Source organism: Biomphalaria glabrata, chromosome 14, assembly GCF_947242115.1.
Source record: "Biomphalaria glabrata chromosome 14, xgBioGlab47.1, whole genome shotgun sequence".
Lineage (NCBI taxonomy): Eukaryota > Metazoa > Mollusca > Gastropoda > Planorbidae > Biomphalaria > Biomphalaria glabrata.
In genome coordinates, this window is record NC_074724.1 from 21120825 (window position 1) to 21138092 (window position 17268).

Consider the following 17268-nt stretch of genomic DNA (forward strand, 5'->3'; position numbering starts at 1 on the left):
TTCAGCTTCACTTTCATACCTATATATAGAACATTATTTGTGCCAAATTTCAAGGCAAAATATTCATAAATAAAATTTGTATCATGCCAACTCCTAATATTATTTTTTTTAACTTTTCAACGCTTTTTGTACTGTTATATCCTATCTGTTTTGACGATAGGATGCGATTTCTCAGATTCTAGGAATACTACATTGATGTGATTTATGGAGGAAAATATTCTAAACTTGCTATATAACCTTAATCTGAGTAGTTCTCCTTCACTATATGATGAAACTAGCTTTATATACTGCTATTTCATAACTTCTTTTACCAAAAAAAAAGCAATTTTAGGATGATAATATCGTGGAAAGTCTCATCAACATTTTGCATTTGCCGAGCGTTCGTCAAAAGAATTACTAGTTTAGTTTCATTCACAGCTTTTACTTTTATTTTCAATGGTTCAACTAGTTGCTGCATGCATTATGTTTTTAAAACAGTGCAGAACAATGTTTGAGGTAGACCCATGGATGCTATAGAAAACTTTAGGGCACCTTATGCCCATCACCCTAAGTGACACTATGTCTATCTATATAGATCTATATATACAAAATAATCCTGGTACTGCCTCTGGTACTTTAAATTGTTTTTGAAATTTCTTAGGCTTTAGATCTAAAAATAAGTTTCAAGCTTTTCATCAATTCCATAAATGTCTAAGTGACAGTATTGTCCTGAAGTCTAAATCTACTTTCTAGATCTAACTACTATCATTTGCTATACTATGACTACCATGGGCGTAGCCAGGATTTTTTTTCGGGGAGGGTTTTCGGGGGGGGGGGAATTCCCCCCCCCCCCCCCGGCGGAAAAAAATTATATATATATATATATATATATATATATATATATATATATATATATATGTGTGTGTGTGTGTGAGTGTGTGTGTGTGTGTGTGTGTACATAATTAATCTTTATTACATTCTGACCCTTTCGGAAGACGTTTATTGTTTATTGTAGACTCCCCGCCCTTGCTAGCAAGGGGGTCTGGGGGAGTTCGTAGCGCTCCCCCAGCGCGGGGCGAAGCCCCGCCGCCGTGCACTATTTCTGGTATTGAAAGCCAACAAAATGCATATTCTGAGGTATCTACAGTGCATTATCTTGCTATTAAAAAGTTTTATTTCAAAAACCTAATGTGCTATTCTTACTGACTTAGACCCTCTCGCGCCGTTCGGCGCATTTTCCGGCAAACTGTTTCCGCAACTCTTATTTTGCGTAATTCATTTTGTGTGAGAACATGTCCGGCAAAACCTCATGCGACGCTCTGTCACAACCTTACTAAGGATTCGACTCCCAGTTCGGCATATGATTTCTTTTATTTAGACCCGATCTCTATGACTGACTCCTAAAATCTCTTAGCCATCTTTGTTGAGACACATTTAATGATTTTCAATTTCGGCAGAAGACTATTCACACTTTATTAATGGAGCCCAAGCCACTGGTAGAAATTTGTAACCTTTCTTGACTACGCTCTTGGAATTACATGCCTGTATTTCGCTTTAGATTTTATATCGAAAAGGAAAGTTTTTTCGTCAAATCATCTATTGAGGGGTTTTAAACTAAGAAATCTCTGGAGTTTTTTTGTTTTGTTTTTAATTCAAAACCCCATTTAGCTACGATTTAAGAATTCGGTCACTATAGTTTGCTTTAAAATAATATTGAAGAGAGAGGTTTTCAACTCTAAACGCTCTGTAGGGAAATTTTAAACTCAAAACCATCTGGAGGGGTTTTAAACTTTAAAGTAAAAGCCATCTGGAGGAGGGGGGTTTACACTCAAAACCCCTTTGGCTACGCTCATAGATTTTATAGTGTGTAATTTGCTTTTTTTTATATTGAAGTGGTACTTTTTAGCTTCAAATCCCAACTGGAGGGGGGGGGGGGTTGAAACGCAAAACCCCTTTGGCTACGCTCATAGAATTTTGAGTGTGTAATTTGCTTTTTTTATTTTGAAGATGGGGTTTATCGTAAATTTTGGAGGGGGTTTTAAAATCAAAATCTTCCTCAACTGTGCTGTTGGAATTTGGGGATTGTTGTTTGCATTTTTTTTTTGTTTTGTTTTATAGAAGAGGGGGATTTAACTGCAAAAACCTCTGGTAGGGGGTTTAAAATTCAAAACCCCCTGTAGTGGGTTTTAAACTCAAAGTCCCCTGGTAGAGGGATTTGTGTCTCAAAACCCCCTGATAGGGGTTTTTTAAATCTCAAACCCCCCTGGTAGGGGGATTTAAACACAAAACCCCCTGGTAGAGGGTTTTTAACTCAAAACTGCCTCGGCTGTGCTGTGGTAAGTGATGATTTAGTATTAAAATCTCACCTAAAATAAACAAAATTAAAGCGAAAATCATTCACTTAATTCGGTTCCCCCCCCCGCGGGGGGGGGATTTCATTTCGGGGGGGGGGGTTTGAACCCCAAGAACCCCCCCCTGACTACGCCCATGATGACTACTATGGTACTATTAGATTTAGTTAGATCTAGGTCTGTTTTTATTACGGATTATTAGTAGACCTAAAAGCATAAATCTAAAATGCAAAGAGTAGATCTAGATCATAATCTTGACTAGACTATTGCTAATAGGTCTAGTAACTAGTTAGATCTAGTCTAGTACTCTACTGGATCTAGGACTAGTTTTAGTAGCAATCATCATGCCTTTGTTTATGAGGGCTGAATGAGCTAATTTCCGCAAAGCTTACTTAGGTAAACCTTTCAAAATTTAAGTGTAGATCCCATTTCCTATTCATATTGTGTTTGAGAACTGATTGCAAATAAAAAAAAAGTACTAAAACTAGCTTCCTAGCAAAGGGTTGGAAGGCTAAAAATACCCAAGTAGTTGTTTACATGTGGACTCCAGGTCAATATTTGTAAAGTGTTTTTTGATTGGTTTAAACCAGATAAAGACTTATCTTTAAACCAATGAAAACGTTTGTTTTATTTGTTTTCAGCTTTTCTTCATGGAACATAGAGGATTTCTTTTCATGTATTGTGGTGAAAAAATTATTGAAATCGGACCAAAAATAAAAAAGTTATAAAATTTTTAAAATTTGCATACTAATTAGGTGACATATAAATGTCTAGTATACAAAATAAAAAAAATATTTAAAATACTTCCACTTTGAATTTTTGACATGCTTTATACATCAAATTGTTCAGAAATGAATACTGTATAATATTCAGTTATGAAAAAAAATCGAAAATTTTGACCCATGGGGGTTTAAGCTGTCCTTAATAGTTCGACGTTTACAGGACTGTAGAAATAAACATTCATTGATCTAAAAAAATATTAAACTTAATTTTAGTTTTTCACATAATATACTAAATAACAATTTAAGTCTGTGACCTACATTCTAAAAATATACATAGTACTACTACAGTATATATTAATTACACGAATTTAAATCGGCGACGCGTCGGAATACTGAGAGAGTCAGATTATTAATAGTCGGACTATCAAGAGTCAACTGTATTTTAAAAAAGGATTTGAATAAAAAAAAACAAGGAATGCGAACTGGTGTATCTTCTGTTGGTTAATACCTGGGCCTTTGATTAAGATCTCATAGATTTGCCCATACGACAATGTCTCTCTCTTTGCGGGTGTATATCTTCAGTTTTGTATACAATAATGATGCACATAACTTCAAGCACAACCCCAGGAGTTGTCTGATGGAGTACATTTGTACCAAATCCTTAAGGGGATTCAGTACTGAGATTTCGTCGGTGTTATTATCATTTCTATTTAAGTGCTAGATATAAAGATGTCTTGATGCTACTATAAGATTGTGTTGATCAGACAATGCGTTTATGATGTTGTAATTTAGTGTAAATTTCTATTATAAAAAATTATTGAACACTCAAATAAGATCATTATTGCAATGTAAACTATCAATTCAAAATAACTGTCAGGACTGAGTTCTGGTCAGCCTGGGTCTCCTGTTTACTGTAGAGGAGAAGGGGGGCAATTCAGGTTGTTGACTTCAAAACTGTTCTTGTTTTGGAATGTTTTACTTGGTGAGATGTTTTTGTTGAATATAATGTAACATAAAATATGGCAGTGTGGTTTTGTTCCTAGTCCAGGACAGTTGGACTTTTGGATATAGTCGAAGTGTAGACTCTAATTATTTCTCTGTGTTGTCACTATTCAGTCTATGGAATATTAAGCAGTTATATTTTTAATTGATACTGGATATTTCAATTGTCTGAACTGATTCTGTATTATAGTAAAGACTATGTAATAAACATGCTATATGTCTGTGAATTGGCATTCTGAATCTTTATCATGGTATTCGTTATGGTATTGCTCAGGTCTTGGGTGCATTTAGTAATCAGCATTGGAGTACACATACGTATATTGGAGAGGAAAGGAGTCTTGACAACAACTAAGATCATTTAAGAATACAAACCTTAAATTCTTGAAGTAGGAGTCACTCTAATAAAATATACACACTGTACAATACAATTAAACAAGTTAACTATCTTCGTTCAAACTCATAACTACAACTTATTTCCCCCGGCTTTTCAATTTTTTTTTATTATCTACCTCATACTATATTTAGCAACAAACAACTAGAAGCAATCAACCTCGCTCCTTTCATGGAACTAACTTGCCCGCTTCTGTTCCAGAAAAGCAAGTTTGCTCTAAGAACCCGTCGACAAATAACCATGATCTTGCTTTGCAGATGGTTGCAGAAAACTAAAAATAAACTTAACGTAATAGCTGCTTTATGCTACGTGACACTCGGCGGTGACCCATAAAGCCTTGATACTTTAATGCAGCGGAAGTGAGAATTAAGACTAGAGTATCCAACATGCCAAATGTTACGGTCAAATTTTTTTTTGAACGCTTTTAGTCTTTGACATCTCTATTATATTTTTATTTCTTTGAATGAAGAGGTTTTAATAGATAACAGGATAAAGTATAGAGATTTTAAGTACGTGTATTGATCGTTTGTGTGGAATGTGTTTTGGAATTATTTTCAGTTCTTATAAAATAAAAGAAGACTTTAAAATAAAAGAAGACTGTGATAAACAAAAATTCAACACTTTACACGAATAACTAAATAAAAGTTTATTTAAAAAAAGAGTAATAAGAAAAAAACAGTTTTTAAAATATGAAACTACACATTTATCTAAATACTCATATAAAATAAAAGAGTCGTGAATTTGTTAACACAGCTCTACCAATCGCATGGGCCATGGACCATGCATGCACATAAACCAGTAAACATTTATTTAAATGTCTAAATGACTTACGTAGTTGACATAGAAAGTACAACTCGGATGACCAAGGGAAGTCATTCAGTAAACCGTCTTTTGCTATTTGAACACAATCTTCTCCATTCCAGTCGTTGGGTTCTTCATGACTCCACATATTGCGAGCTATACTAACAATTGGACTTGTTGACCAGACGTAGTCTCCGTTCTGCGTTTGATCTTGTCCACCTATCCAAACTATATTGTTAAAAAGAAAGAAAAATCGATAGAATTGTTCCCATGTAGAAACAAGAAAAACAAAACAAAAAACAAACTAGAAAAACATATTAAGCGTAGTTGTATCAAGTATTTTGGATCAGTCATGTAACTAAATTTGTAATAGATCTTGACTCACAGTAATAAATATCTGCGATTAGAAATATTTTTACCATCCGTTTTTGTTTTCCAATACGCTATCACTTGTCTGGACCAGTTGGAAAGGGGTGGAGGTATAAAGAAGAGGATATCTTGGTGATCGCTTTTTTAAATGAATTAATAATAATAATAAAAAAGGTTAATTACCTGAATTCGAACTCGACGACTAAAACCTCCTCTGGGGCTGATGAAATTATCACTGTGCCAAGTAAGTTCTTATGAAAATAGTACGTTTCAAAGCTATCTATTGTTAGTTTCAAACTTTTCTCTCTACAAAGTATAAAGGGGACTAATTCAACTTATACCACCTTATCCGTCGAGTACAATTTCTTTCCTTTGTTCGAGATAACAAACACAATAATATATTACCAATAGTTAATTTACAAATTTTATTTAATTAATTAATTAATTAGAAATTAATATTTTTCGTTGATTTGTCAGGTAAAAGATTGAACTTCAGATGAAATATAACACCCACGAAACGTCTTGACATAAATATTGACAGACTAGCTCATGGTTTCATCATTCTACACCTTCAAAAACAATCCAGAGCAGTGGTGTGTAACATGTGAGACTGTGGGGTTTTGTTTATTTTATTAGTTGTGAGTTGTGAATTGTTTTTATCACGGGTTTTTCACGTGTATCCAGTGGTCAGTCTAGTCAGTTGGTGTGCTGTTCTGGTCCTAGTCTGTACTGCATGATTGGCGTGTATTCTCATGTGTTGTACTGGAGAAATGTCCAAGATTTTTTTACCATCTATGTATGATGTAATTTATGTTAACTAGTTCTATGCTTTGGTGCATTTAAATGTATTAGCACTATTATTGAGAATATTTTTATTGCACATGAAAAATCATCTTGTAAATAAATCTTATGACTGCCATACTTATTGTTGCTTTGTAGTAACTACTTTGTTCACACTAGACTACTATAAAATTATCATCCGAGGTAACAATCTATTCATTCATTAAGTTATAGCCCAATCATTGAAACATACCTCTATGCGAGCTATATTGTAGTATTGAAAGTTCAAGCCTCGCATAGTAGATTAAATTTGGGGTCCATCTATACCTCATATATCATTGGTCTGAATCTTCATCTCATAGTATTATAAGTATAGAATTAAAACTAAGTTCATCATGCAAATGTATGTGAGCTTGTGCTCCCAGAGCTAGTTTTATATGCAATTTTAGCTATTTTTTAAATGTATTTTTGTTGTATAGATTAGACTTTCGCAGCGATGCCCAAACTACGGCCCGCGGGCCAGATCCGGCCCGCGACGTGCTTCTATCCGGCCCGCCAACGCATTGGAACAAAATGTAAAAAAAAAAAAAAAATTTTTTAAATGTTAACAAAAAAAATTTTAAAAGTTTTTTTTTTTAAATTAAAAAATTAGAATGTCGAAAAATTATTCCCTTTCAGTTAAGATTCTCACTCATTCTGTGATGAATTTCATCTTTAGGTTTGGTTTCTAATATTCATAGTAAATATTTTTTGTATTGTAAGAACACAAGTGTTGTTTTTTTTCAATGACGATAAAACTAGACAGCTATTTTTAATTCTTGGAAAATTCCGCTACTGTCTCTTCATTCACAATTAAAAGACAAAGCAGCACAATTCGAAATGTTTTCTATTGCTGCTGACGAGTCCACTGACATAACTGATACTGCGCAACTCTTGGTATTTATTCGCGGTACAAACAGCAACTTTGATATAACCGAGGAGTTAGCAGCTATGAGGAGCATGCATGGGACAACAACTGGAGAAGACCTGTTCAAAGAAGTGTCAACCATCATAAAGGACCTTGCTCTTCCTTGGAATAAATTAGTTGGAGTGACTACTGATGGCGCTAGAAATATGGTTGGATGTCACAGCGGAATGGCAGCAAGAGTTATTAAAAAAGTTGTTGAGTCAAATGGAACTGAACCCCTGCGGCTTCACTGCATCATTCACCAACAAAATCTCTGTGGAAAGGTTTTGAATCTGGACCATGTGATGATGATTGTGCTCAACACTGTAAATTTCATCAAATCACAGGCGTTGAATCACAGAACTTTCAAAGATTTTCTGACAGAAATAGAGTCCGAATATGAAGACGTTCTATTTCACAGTGAAGTGCGCTGGTTAAGCCGAGGAAAGGTGTTAAAACGTTTTTTTGATTTGAGACACGAAATTGAAATATTTATGACCCATAAATCAAAACAAGTGCCACAACTGAACGACCCCTCGTGGTTGTGGGATTTGGCTATTTTATGCGACATCACATCACATCTAAATGAACTTAACACCAAACTACAAGGGAAAGACAAATTGATTTCGCATGTGTATGCAGACATATGTGCTTTCCAAACAAAATTGCAGCTCTTCATTCAACAGGCAGAAAAGATGAATCTTGTCCACTTTCCAACCTGTACCACTCTACAAAATGATAAGCAGCTAAATATGTCTTTCCCTAAAGAAAGAATGATCCTACTTCTGAGGCTCTTGATGGATAATTTCAGTGAAAGATTTGTGGATTTTCAGAATTTAAAAAATGAAATCCGTCTTTTTGAAAATCCGTTTGCTGCCGATGTGTCAAGTGCCTCGACAGATCTGCAATTGGAGCTGATTGATTTACAAAGCCAGACATCCCTGCTCGACAAATTTCAAGTGATGCAGACCATTGACTTCTACTCCATGTTACCTGCTGAAGTGTTTCCAAATCTTCGAAAACAAGCGCTATGGATGATCACAATGTTTTCAAGCACTTATCTATGTGAACAAACATTTTCAATGATGAAACGGGCGAAAACCATGTTACGTAATCGCCTCACGGATGAACATCTAGATTCAGTGCTCCGACTTGGTGTTTCATCTATGCAGCCAGATATTCAGAAGATGGTTTTGGATAAACTTCATGCATCACATTAATTTATGTAAGTAGGTCCACAAATAAAACTATTAAAAATAGCTTATTGTATATTTTTTTTTCTTTTTGGTTACATGGCCCGCGACACGAATGCCGAAAATTAAAATGGCCCTCAGACCGAATAAGGTTGGGCATCACTGGGTTAGAGCTATTTTTATATATTTTATTCTTATAGGTTAGTGTCAGATTTTATAATTGTACTTCCGCATATTTATATAGGTTAGTGCGGGATAGTATAAAAGGGACGTACTACATGCTGTCTTAAAACAGTTGCGTGTACATTTGACCAGTGGTCAGTACCATATCTGTCTGTGTGACAGCTGAAGATCTTTGTGGTCTGTCATCTATTTATATTTTTATTCTGTACCTAGGACGGCCTGTAAGTTTGTAACTATTTTATTTTATTACTAGATCTATGTCACACTATGTGTAAGGTAGTTATTTTATTTTCTACTTGGGCTATTTGTCATAATAGTTGGCAACATGATGTATTGAAGATGGCTGCGTCCATCAGTCCTAATAGAATATAATATAGTTTTGCATTTATGTTTTGCAGGCTATTGGTACTGCTTTTAACTGCTGCTTTTAGCTGCTACAATTACACTGCTTTTAGCTGCTGCAATTACTCTGCTGAAATAGCTGCTGTTGTAGATCTATTCTAATTCTAGGGAATCTAGATCTAGTGTTATTTTGTTTCTGCTATTGATAGTTTTGCTATTCAAGTTATTGTTTCTGTAGATCTATTCTATATCTAATTCTAGGGAAGCTAGTGTTATTTTGTTTCTGTAGTGTTGCCTTATTAGTGGCTTAGTAAATTTAGTTATAGTCTGTTTCTTGCTTTAGCTAGTTAGTAATGCGCTAAGACTAAGAGTAAGGTGTTCTTGTTTTAGTTTTAGTTATGGGTTGGTTGTAGTAGTAGGATACTGTAGATCTAGACTAGTTTATTGTAGTTTGTTTGTCGATCTAGGTCTAGGGTAGTAGTTGTAGTGATTTAGTTAGATAGTTGGTTTGGTTAGTTTGTTAGTGTTTGTAGTGGTGTAGATTTAGAGGGTTTTAGTTAGTTGATGGGTTCAGTTGTAGTGTTTAGTGTATATATTATATTTTATTATTGATTTATTTTTGTATGTAAATAAAGTTTCTTTTTGTTTTATTTATCGTAAACTAAAATTTTGTTATCTTGTTTTCATTTAGTTAAGTTAGTATAGTTAGTTGTCTGGTTACTTAGGTGACTCTAGCCCCTTGGTCACCATACCGAGGTGCACAGATTGAGCCCACCCAGTAGCGCAAACATCTGCCTACTGTTAGGTAAATTTTAATGTTGAGCAGCAGATAATAGGTCTCTCCCACTCGCGCCTGCCTGACCTGCTCACATGTACATTCCAAATCACTGGCTATGTTATTGTATTTAGGTTATTAATCGTATGAATTTATTAAGGATCTGTATTTCATTATTTTTAAATATCTTATGTGCTTTAGATTTCATTCATCACAGAGCGTGATGTGCTCGAGTAGGCCTAGGGACACTCTAACTGTTTCTGAAAGAAATAACAATAAAGGCAAACAGTACGTGACAATCACGTCACACAAACATACACTACTCACATGAATACAGTCCAGAAGCATTGACATACTGTGTTACTTCTATTCTTTCCGCTTCAGTAAACATCTCATAAAGTTTGGCTTTTGGGTGAAGGGCGGAACAGGAAGCCTGTTTAAATATAGAGATCTATAGTCTGCAAGCTATAGCAGAAATCAGAAATAATGATATCAAGAACTAGCTGAAATAGACGGTTGCATCTGATGGCGTGAAGGGAACTGTTCTAGCATAGTGCTGCATAGACGTGATCAAGATTTGTCCGACGGGATAGATATATATGTGAAACATTGACTTAGTGTAGATTACCTTTTTTCTGGAAAACGAGTCTAATGAAAAAAAAAGTTCAACTGTTATCTACAAATAAAAGAATAATTAAAAAGCAGGAAAATATAGTATTAAAAAATACTACTTCAACCTGCAACAGTAAACGTCATGACAACAATAGTGCTACGAAAATGTTCATAAGCTGGTAAGATCATCAAGGTGTTAGTCAAGCAGAAGACAAAATATAAAGTAGCAGAAGACAGAATATAAAGAAGCAGAAGACAGAATATAAAGTTTCAGAAGACAAAATATAAAGTAGCAGAAGACAGAATATAAAGTAGCAGAAAACAGAATATAAAGTAGCAGAAGACAGAATATAAAGTAACAGAAGACAGAATATAAAGTAACAAAAATCAAAATATAAAGTAGCAGAAGACAGAATATAAAGTAACAGAAGACAAAATATAAAGTAGCAGAAGACAGAATATAAAGTAACAGAAGACAGAATATAAAGAAGCAGAAGACAGAATCTAAAATAGCAAAAGACAAAATATAAAGTTGCAGAAGACAAAATATAAAGTAACAGAAGACAGAATATAAAGTAACAGAAGACAGAATCTAAAAAAGCAAAAGACAATATAAAGTGTCACGTACACTGTATCAGCCAAGGTCTGCCGGCAAGGTCAACTACCTCGGGAAAAACCAGCCTTGTATTAGTTTCATTTTCGAAATGAATTTCATTGGTTTCAAAATGTTAATTATTATGTTGGGTTGCATTTATTGGTTGGTTTTGCAAGAGAAGGTAGTTGATCACGTGATGACGCTCTAAAGCCCGGATGAAGCGTGTAGCTCCCAGTCAGTCTTGTACGAAATGTGTTAGTGTAAAGATGTACTAAAGTCGTGTGTATATATTTGTAGAGATAAGATCTAACTTGTATGTAGTTAAGAATATATATTTTATTCATATCAAGACTCAGATATATTATTGAATAGATCAGTTATTCAAGTACATTTTAACCATTGTAACTATTTGTGAATAGTGTTTTCAAGTTATTAATTAAAGCAATTGTTTTTGAACGAAGAGAAGTTTCTTCATTGAATTTAGATCGTACTTAGATCATATTTGTCAAGTTGTAACTCCTAGACCTAGATGATCATCTTATCAATTGGCAACATTCTATATGATCGTATCATCAACATAGATCTGTCTACTTCTATACGATCATCTTATTGAAAGATCATTTCAAGATCCTCGACAATCACGGTCATTGATGGTGCAATATAGTTCAAGTCTGATCGTGACAGTAGCACCATCTTAGAGTGTGACATCAACACCATTGATGATCGTGACATAAAGTAACAGAAGACAGAATATAAAGTAGCAGAAGACAGAATATAAAGTAGCAGAAGACAAAATATAAAGTAACAGAAGACAAAATATAAAGTAGCAGAAGACAGAATATAAAGTAGCAGAAGACAGAATATAAAGTAGCAGAAGACAGAATATAAAGTAGCAGAAGACAAAATATAAAGTAACAGAAGACAAAATATAAAGTAGCAGAAGACAAAATATAAAGTAGCAGAAGACAAAATATAAAGTAACAGAAGAGAAAAATATAAAGTAGCAGAAGACAGAATATAAAGTAACAGAAGACAAAATATAAAGTTGCAGAAGACAAAATATAAAGTAGCAGAAGACAAAATATAAAGTAGCAGAAGACAAAATATAAAGTAGCAGAAGACAAAATATAAAGTAACAGAAGACAAAATATAAAGTAGCAGAAGACAAAATATAAAGTAGCAGAAGACAAAATATAAAGTAACAGAAGAGAAAAATATAAAGTAGCAGAAGACAAAATATAAAGTAGCAGAAGACAAAATATAAAGTAGCAGAAGACAAAATATAAAGTAGCAGAAGACAAAATATAAAGTAGCAGAAGACAAAATATAAAGTAGCAGAAGATAAAATATAAAGTAGCAGAAGACAAAATATAAAGTAGCAGAAGACAGAATATAAAGTAGCAGAAGACAGAATATAAAGTAACAGAAGACAAAATATAAAGTAGCAGAAGACAGAATATAAAGTTGCAGAAGACAAAATATAAAGTAGCAGAAGACAAAATATAAAGTAGTAGAAGACAGAATATAAAGTAGCAGAGGACAGAATATAAAGTAACAGAAGACAAAATATAAAGTAGCAGAAGACAGAATATAAAGTAACAGAAGACAGAATATAAAGTAGTAGAAGACAGAATATAAAGTAACAGAAGACAGAAAGTAATCTATCAAAAGTTCAATATAAGCACAATTAAGATAATAGCATTAACCTGAGCAGAAGTCCAATTTTTGTTGAGATTTACAAATTGCAAACATTTTCCGTTACTATAGACAGCACCTTTCAATGGATAACATGGATCAATGGGTGGATCGTTGACTGTACCTGATGAGCAGACGTATCAGTTTATTAAATCACCATTGGAGCTGCAAATGACCTTTACACAAATACTTCACATACTTCAAACTTAGAACTTATAAGCTCTACTGTTTCAAATTGAATTATATTATTTTAAAGAACTAATGGGTCTACTGTTTCAAATCGGATTATATTATTTGGAAGAACTAAGTGTCTGCTGTTTCAAATTAAAATAAAGTTTAAAGTTTCACCTTTCAAACCTTGCGATCTATGGGCCAGATGATGTTTAGGTCATCTGTTGCAATGGCCAAGGGTTAACGAGCGAGGTGTCATGTGGCCAACACAACGACCACCCACCTTTAATTTCCCCAACTAAAGTCAGATACCCATTAGAGTTGAGTAGACTCAGGGGCGACCTAGAATCCCGAAATTCAAAATCCCAGTTTTCAGCGAGATTCGAACCAAGGACCCTAGGTTCGGAAGCCAAAAACTTAATTAACCAGTCAGCCACCGCTTATCTAATGTGTCTGTTGTTTCATACCTGATTCTTTATTTGGAGGAACTAATGTGTCTACTGTTTCAAATTGAATTCTATTTTCTGGAAGAACTAATGTGCCAAAAAATCCTTAACGCATTGTATTTTTGGGGATTTTATCTTTACTAATTTTGCTGTCTCGGCTCCTGAGCCTGTACAGCTAGGTCAAGCTAGGGGGTAAATCATTATGAGTATTCCAGTTCCTATAGCCTCCACGAAGCGTCTCGATTGAGACCTCTGGTAGAGGAATCTGATTGGGCGTATAGGCTAATAACGAGTAGCTATCACAGCCTCCGTCTGGTTGAGCATTTTTAAAATTTCTCCTCGGGGTCAGGATGGAACCTGACAACCAAGTCCAAGTCCGACACCTCTTTCCACAAATGCGGCCGTCATCAAAGGCCCGTGGATGGAATGGCGGTTCTTACATAGCTTTGTGGTGGTTATAGAATAGGAAGAGGAAGAAATCCTCCTTGATTAGCGCGTAACAAGCGGACCGAGGACTGGAAGCTGCGAACCATATATGTGACACTAGCCAATCGTAATAATGATAGCTGTCAGTGAGGAACCTGTAGACGCCTGGTCGTCAGGTAAAATCCTTTAACGTTGACTGGGATGATGGCGCATATTAAAAGACATTGAAGAGCTTTATACAAATGGAAGGATCAATAGGAAATCTCTATTCTAAAGAAAGTTGGAAAGAAAGTTTAAGAAAGGGCATATAATCGTCTAGAAAAGTTTTTTGTGAGACTTTAAACAAGAGTCAAGCTACCTAAATTTTTATAGGATTTTACTTATGACTTATGTTTGATGCCAATTTCATTTGATTAAATATATGAAGATATTTAACTTCATCAGGTCACTTTCAAAAACAGGTTTCATCGGTGTGTAACTACACACTTAAAAGGTGTGTGCGTGAATTGAGAGACAGTTGCAATGGTTACATCTTGAATAATAAATATTGCTATTCTCAAATAAAAAATAAACTTCACCCAGAATTTCTCTAAACTATTGAATTGATACTTTGCTAATAGGAAAGTAAAGAACAACAACACATAATATAAAAATATATAGAAGATACATGTTGTGTAAAAATACAATGTTTAAATGTTATTAAGTTTTTGTTTTAAATACTGAACTGAATTCGCAAAGCCCATTAATACGTGGACGTAGTACTAAGATCTTACCGTATTGACACATTGGGAGAAACTGATCCTCACAATTGGTATCGAAAAGTTGTTCAGTTGGTTGATCAAGTTTCACACAGTCATTTAGATCTAGTGGCTGGAGGATACTAGGCCTTCCAACTGACCACCTACTGTCAATATTTGATAGATTTAATCTCGATGTTGACCAACGGAACCAACCCTCTGTTGTTATGTCATTAGCTCCGAGCCAGGCTAGGAATAAATTGGTTAATGCTATATTTGGTTTTTTGCTAATTACAATTTTTTATTTATTATTTATATGTCATTTTATTTCTCTCATGGCCTATAAGTAAATATCTCAGACATAAGTGACTATGACAGACACGTCACTATGTCATATGGTACATATGGTACTCATCATGGGCGTAGCCAGGATTTTTTTTTTAGGGGTAGGGGGAATTTTTGTACTCCCTCCCACCCAAATATAAATACATGTATATATTTGTATGTGTGTGTGTACATAATTAATCTTTATTACATTCTGACCTTTCATAGGCTCATCATGGAGTTACTTGAAAAATTGTAGACTCCCCGCCAATTCCAGCATGGGGTTCTGGAAGATCTCTGGTAGCCCCGACGCAAAGAGCTATTTCGGGTATTAAAAGTCAACAAAATGCATATTCTGAGGCATCCACAGTGGATTATCCTGCTATTAAAAGTTTTATTTCAAAAACCTAATGTGCTATTCTTACTGATTTAGATCCTCCCATGCCGTTCGGCTCATTGGGCGGCAAGCTGTTTCCACAAAAATCTATCACTGGCAGTGTCTGAAGCCTCTTATCACCTGCTCTGAGGACCTCCATGATAGTGTGGTGCCAAGTTGTACTAGGATGTCATTGCAACTCTTCTTATGCGTAATTCAGTTTGTCGAAGAACATGTCCCGAAAACCTCATGCGACGCTCTGTCACAACCTTACTAAGGGGTCGACACCCCGTTCGGCATAGGATTTCCTTGATTGAGACCCGATGTCTATAACTGACTCCTAACATCCGTCTCAGCCATCTTTGTTGAGCAAATTTTGTGTTTTTCAATTTCGCCAGTTTATTAATGAAGCCCAGCCACTGGTAGAAATGTGTAACCTCTCTTGACGACGCTCTTGGAATTAGGTGATTGTAGTTTGCTTTAGATTTTATATCGAAAAGGGAAGTTTTATCATCAAAATCATCTGTTAGGGGGTTTTTATACTAAAAAATCTCTGGACTTTTTTTGTTTTTTTTAAATTTAAAACCCCATTTAGCTACGCTCATAGAATTCGGTGACTGTAGTTTGCTTTAGAATACTATTTAAGAGAGAGGTTTTCAATCTCAAAACTCTCGGTAGTGGGATTTTAAACTTTAAATTTAAAAAAAAAGCCAACTGGAGGAGGGGGGATTAAACTCAAAACCCTCCATTGGCTTGGCCACGCTCAAAGAATTTTAGAATGTCATTTGCTTTTTTTATATTGAAGATGTATTTTTTTAGCATCAAACTCCGCTGAAGTGGGCTTTAAACTCAAAACCCCCTTTGGCTACGCTCATAGATTTTAGAGTGTGTAATTTGCTTTTTTTATATTGAAGATGTATTTTTTTAGCATCTAACTCCGCCGAAGTGGGCTTTAAACTCAAAACCCCCTTTGGCTACGCTCATAGATTTTAGAGTGTGTAATTTGCTTTTTTTTTTTAATATTGAAGAAGTATTTTTTAGCTTCAAACCCCGCTGAAGGGGGGTTTAAACTCAAAACTCCTTTGGCTACGCTCATAGAATTTTGAGTTTGACATTGCTTTTTTTATACTGAAGAAGGGGTTTTATCGTAAATTTCGGAGAGGGTTTTAAAATCTAAATTTTCCTTAACTGTGCTCTTGGAATTTGGGGATTGTCGTTTACATTTTTTTTTTGTTTTGTTTTATAGAATAGGGGAATTAAACTCAAAACTCCCTTGGCTTTGCTGGGGCAAGTGGTGGTTTAGTATTAAAATCTCACCTAAAATAAACAAAATCAAAGTAAAAAATCCCTCACTAAACTCCGATCCCCCCCCCCCCTTGCGGGAGGGGGATTTCATTTCGGGGGGGGGGGGGGTTGTACACATATCCCTCTCCTGGATACCCAAGGTACACTAAATTCAATATGCCACTATGACACACAGAAACAGATGTCACCATGCCATATAAATGTCATTATATATATATCATTGGCGTAGCCGGGGGGGGTTCTTGGGGTTCAAACCCCCCCCGAAATGAAATTCCCCCCCCCCCCCCGCAATTAAGTGACTGATTTTTGCTTTCATTTTGTTTATTTTAGGTGAGATTTTAATACTAAATCATCACTTACCACAGCACAGCCGAGGCAGTTTTGAGTTAAAAACCTTCTACCAGGGGGTTTTGAGTTTAAATCCCCCTACCAGGGGGTTTTGAGATTTAAAAAAACCCTATCAGGGGGTTTTGAGATACAAATCCCTCTACCAGGGGGCTTTGAGTTTAAAAAACCCCTAGAGGGTTTTGAATTTTAAATCCCCTACCAGAGGTTTTTGCAGTTAAATCCCCCTCTTCTATAAAACAAAACAAAAAAAAATTCCAACAGCACAGTTGAGGAAGATTTTGATTTTAAACCCCCCTCCAAAATTTACGATAAACCCCATCTTCAATATAAAAAACGCAAATTACACACTCAAAATTCTATGAGCGTAGCCAAAGGGGTTTTGAGTTTAACTCCCCCCCC

General features: G+C 35.0%; 1 protein-coding gene across 1 annotated transcript in view; it reads right to left on the reverse strand.

Annotated features, from left to right (window-relative positions):
• Window positions 1-10153: 10153 nt before the first annotated feature.
• The window catches only part of LOC129922933 (snaclec echicetin subunit alpha-like), a 30025-nt gene continuing 22910 nt past the window's right edge, over window positions 10154-17268 (reverse strand). Inside the window, exons 4-6 of the mRNA XM_056011185.1 lie at window positions 14553-14765; window positions 12748-12860; window positions 10154-10267 (exon numbers count right to left, since the gene is read on the reverse strand). Of these exons, the coding sequence (XP_055867160.1) occupies window positions 10154-10267; window positions 12748-12860; window positions 14553-14765 (440 nt within the window). The remainder of the gene's footprint in view (window positions 10268-12747; window positions 12861-14552; window positions 14766-17268) is intronic.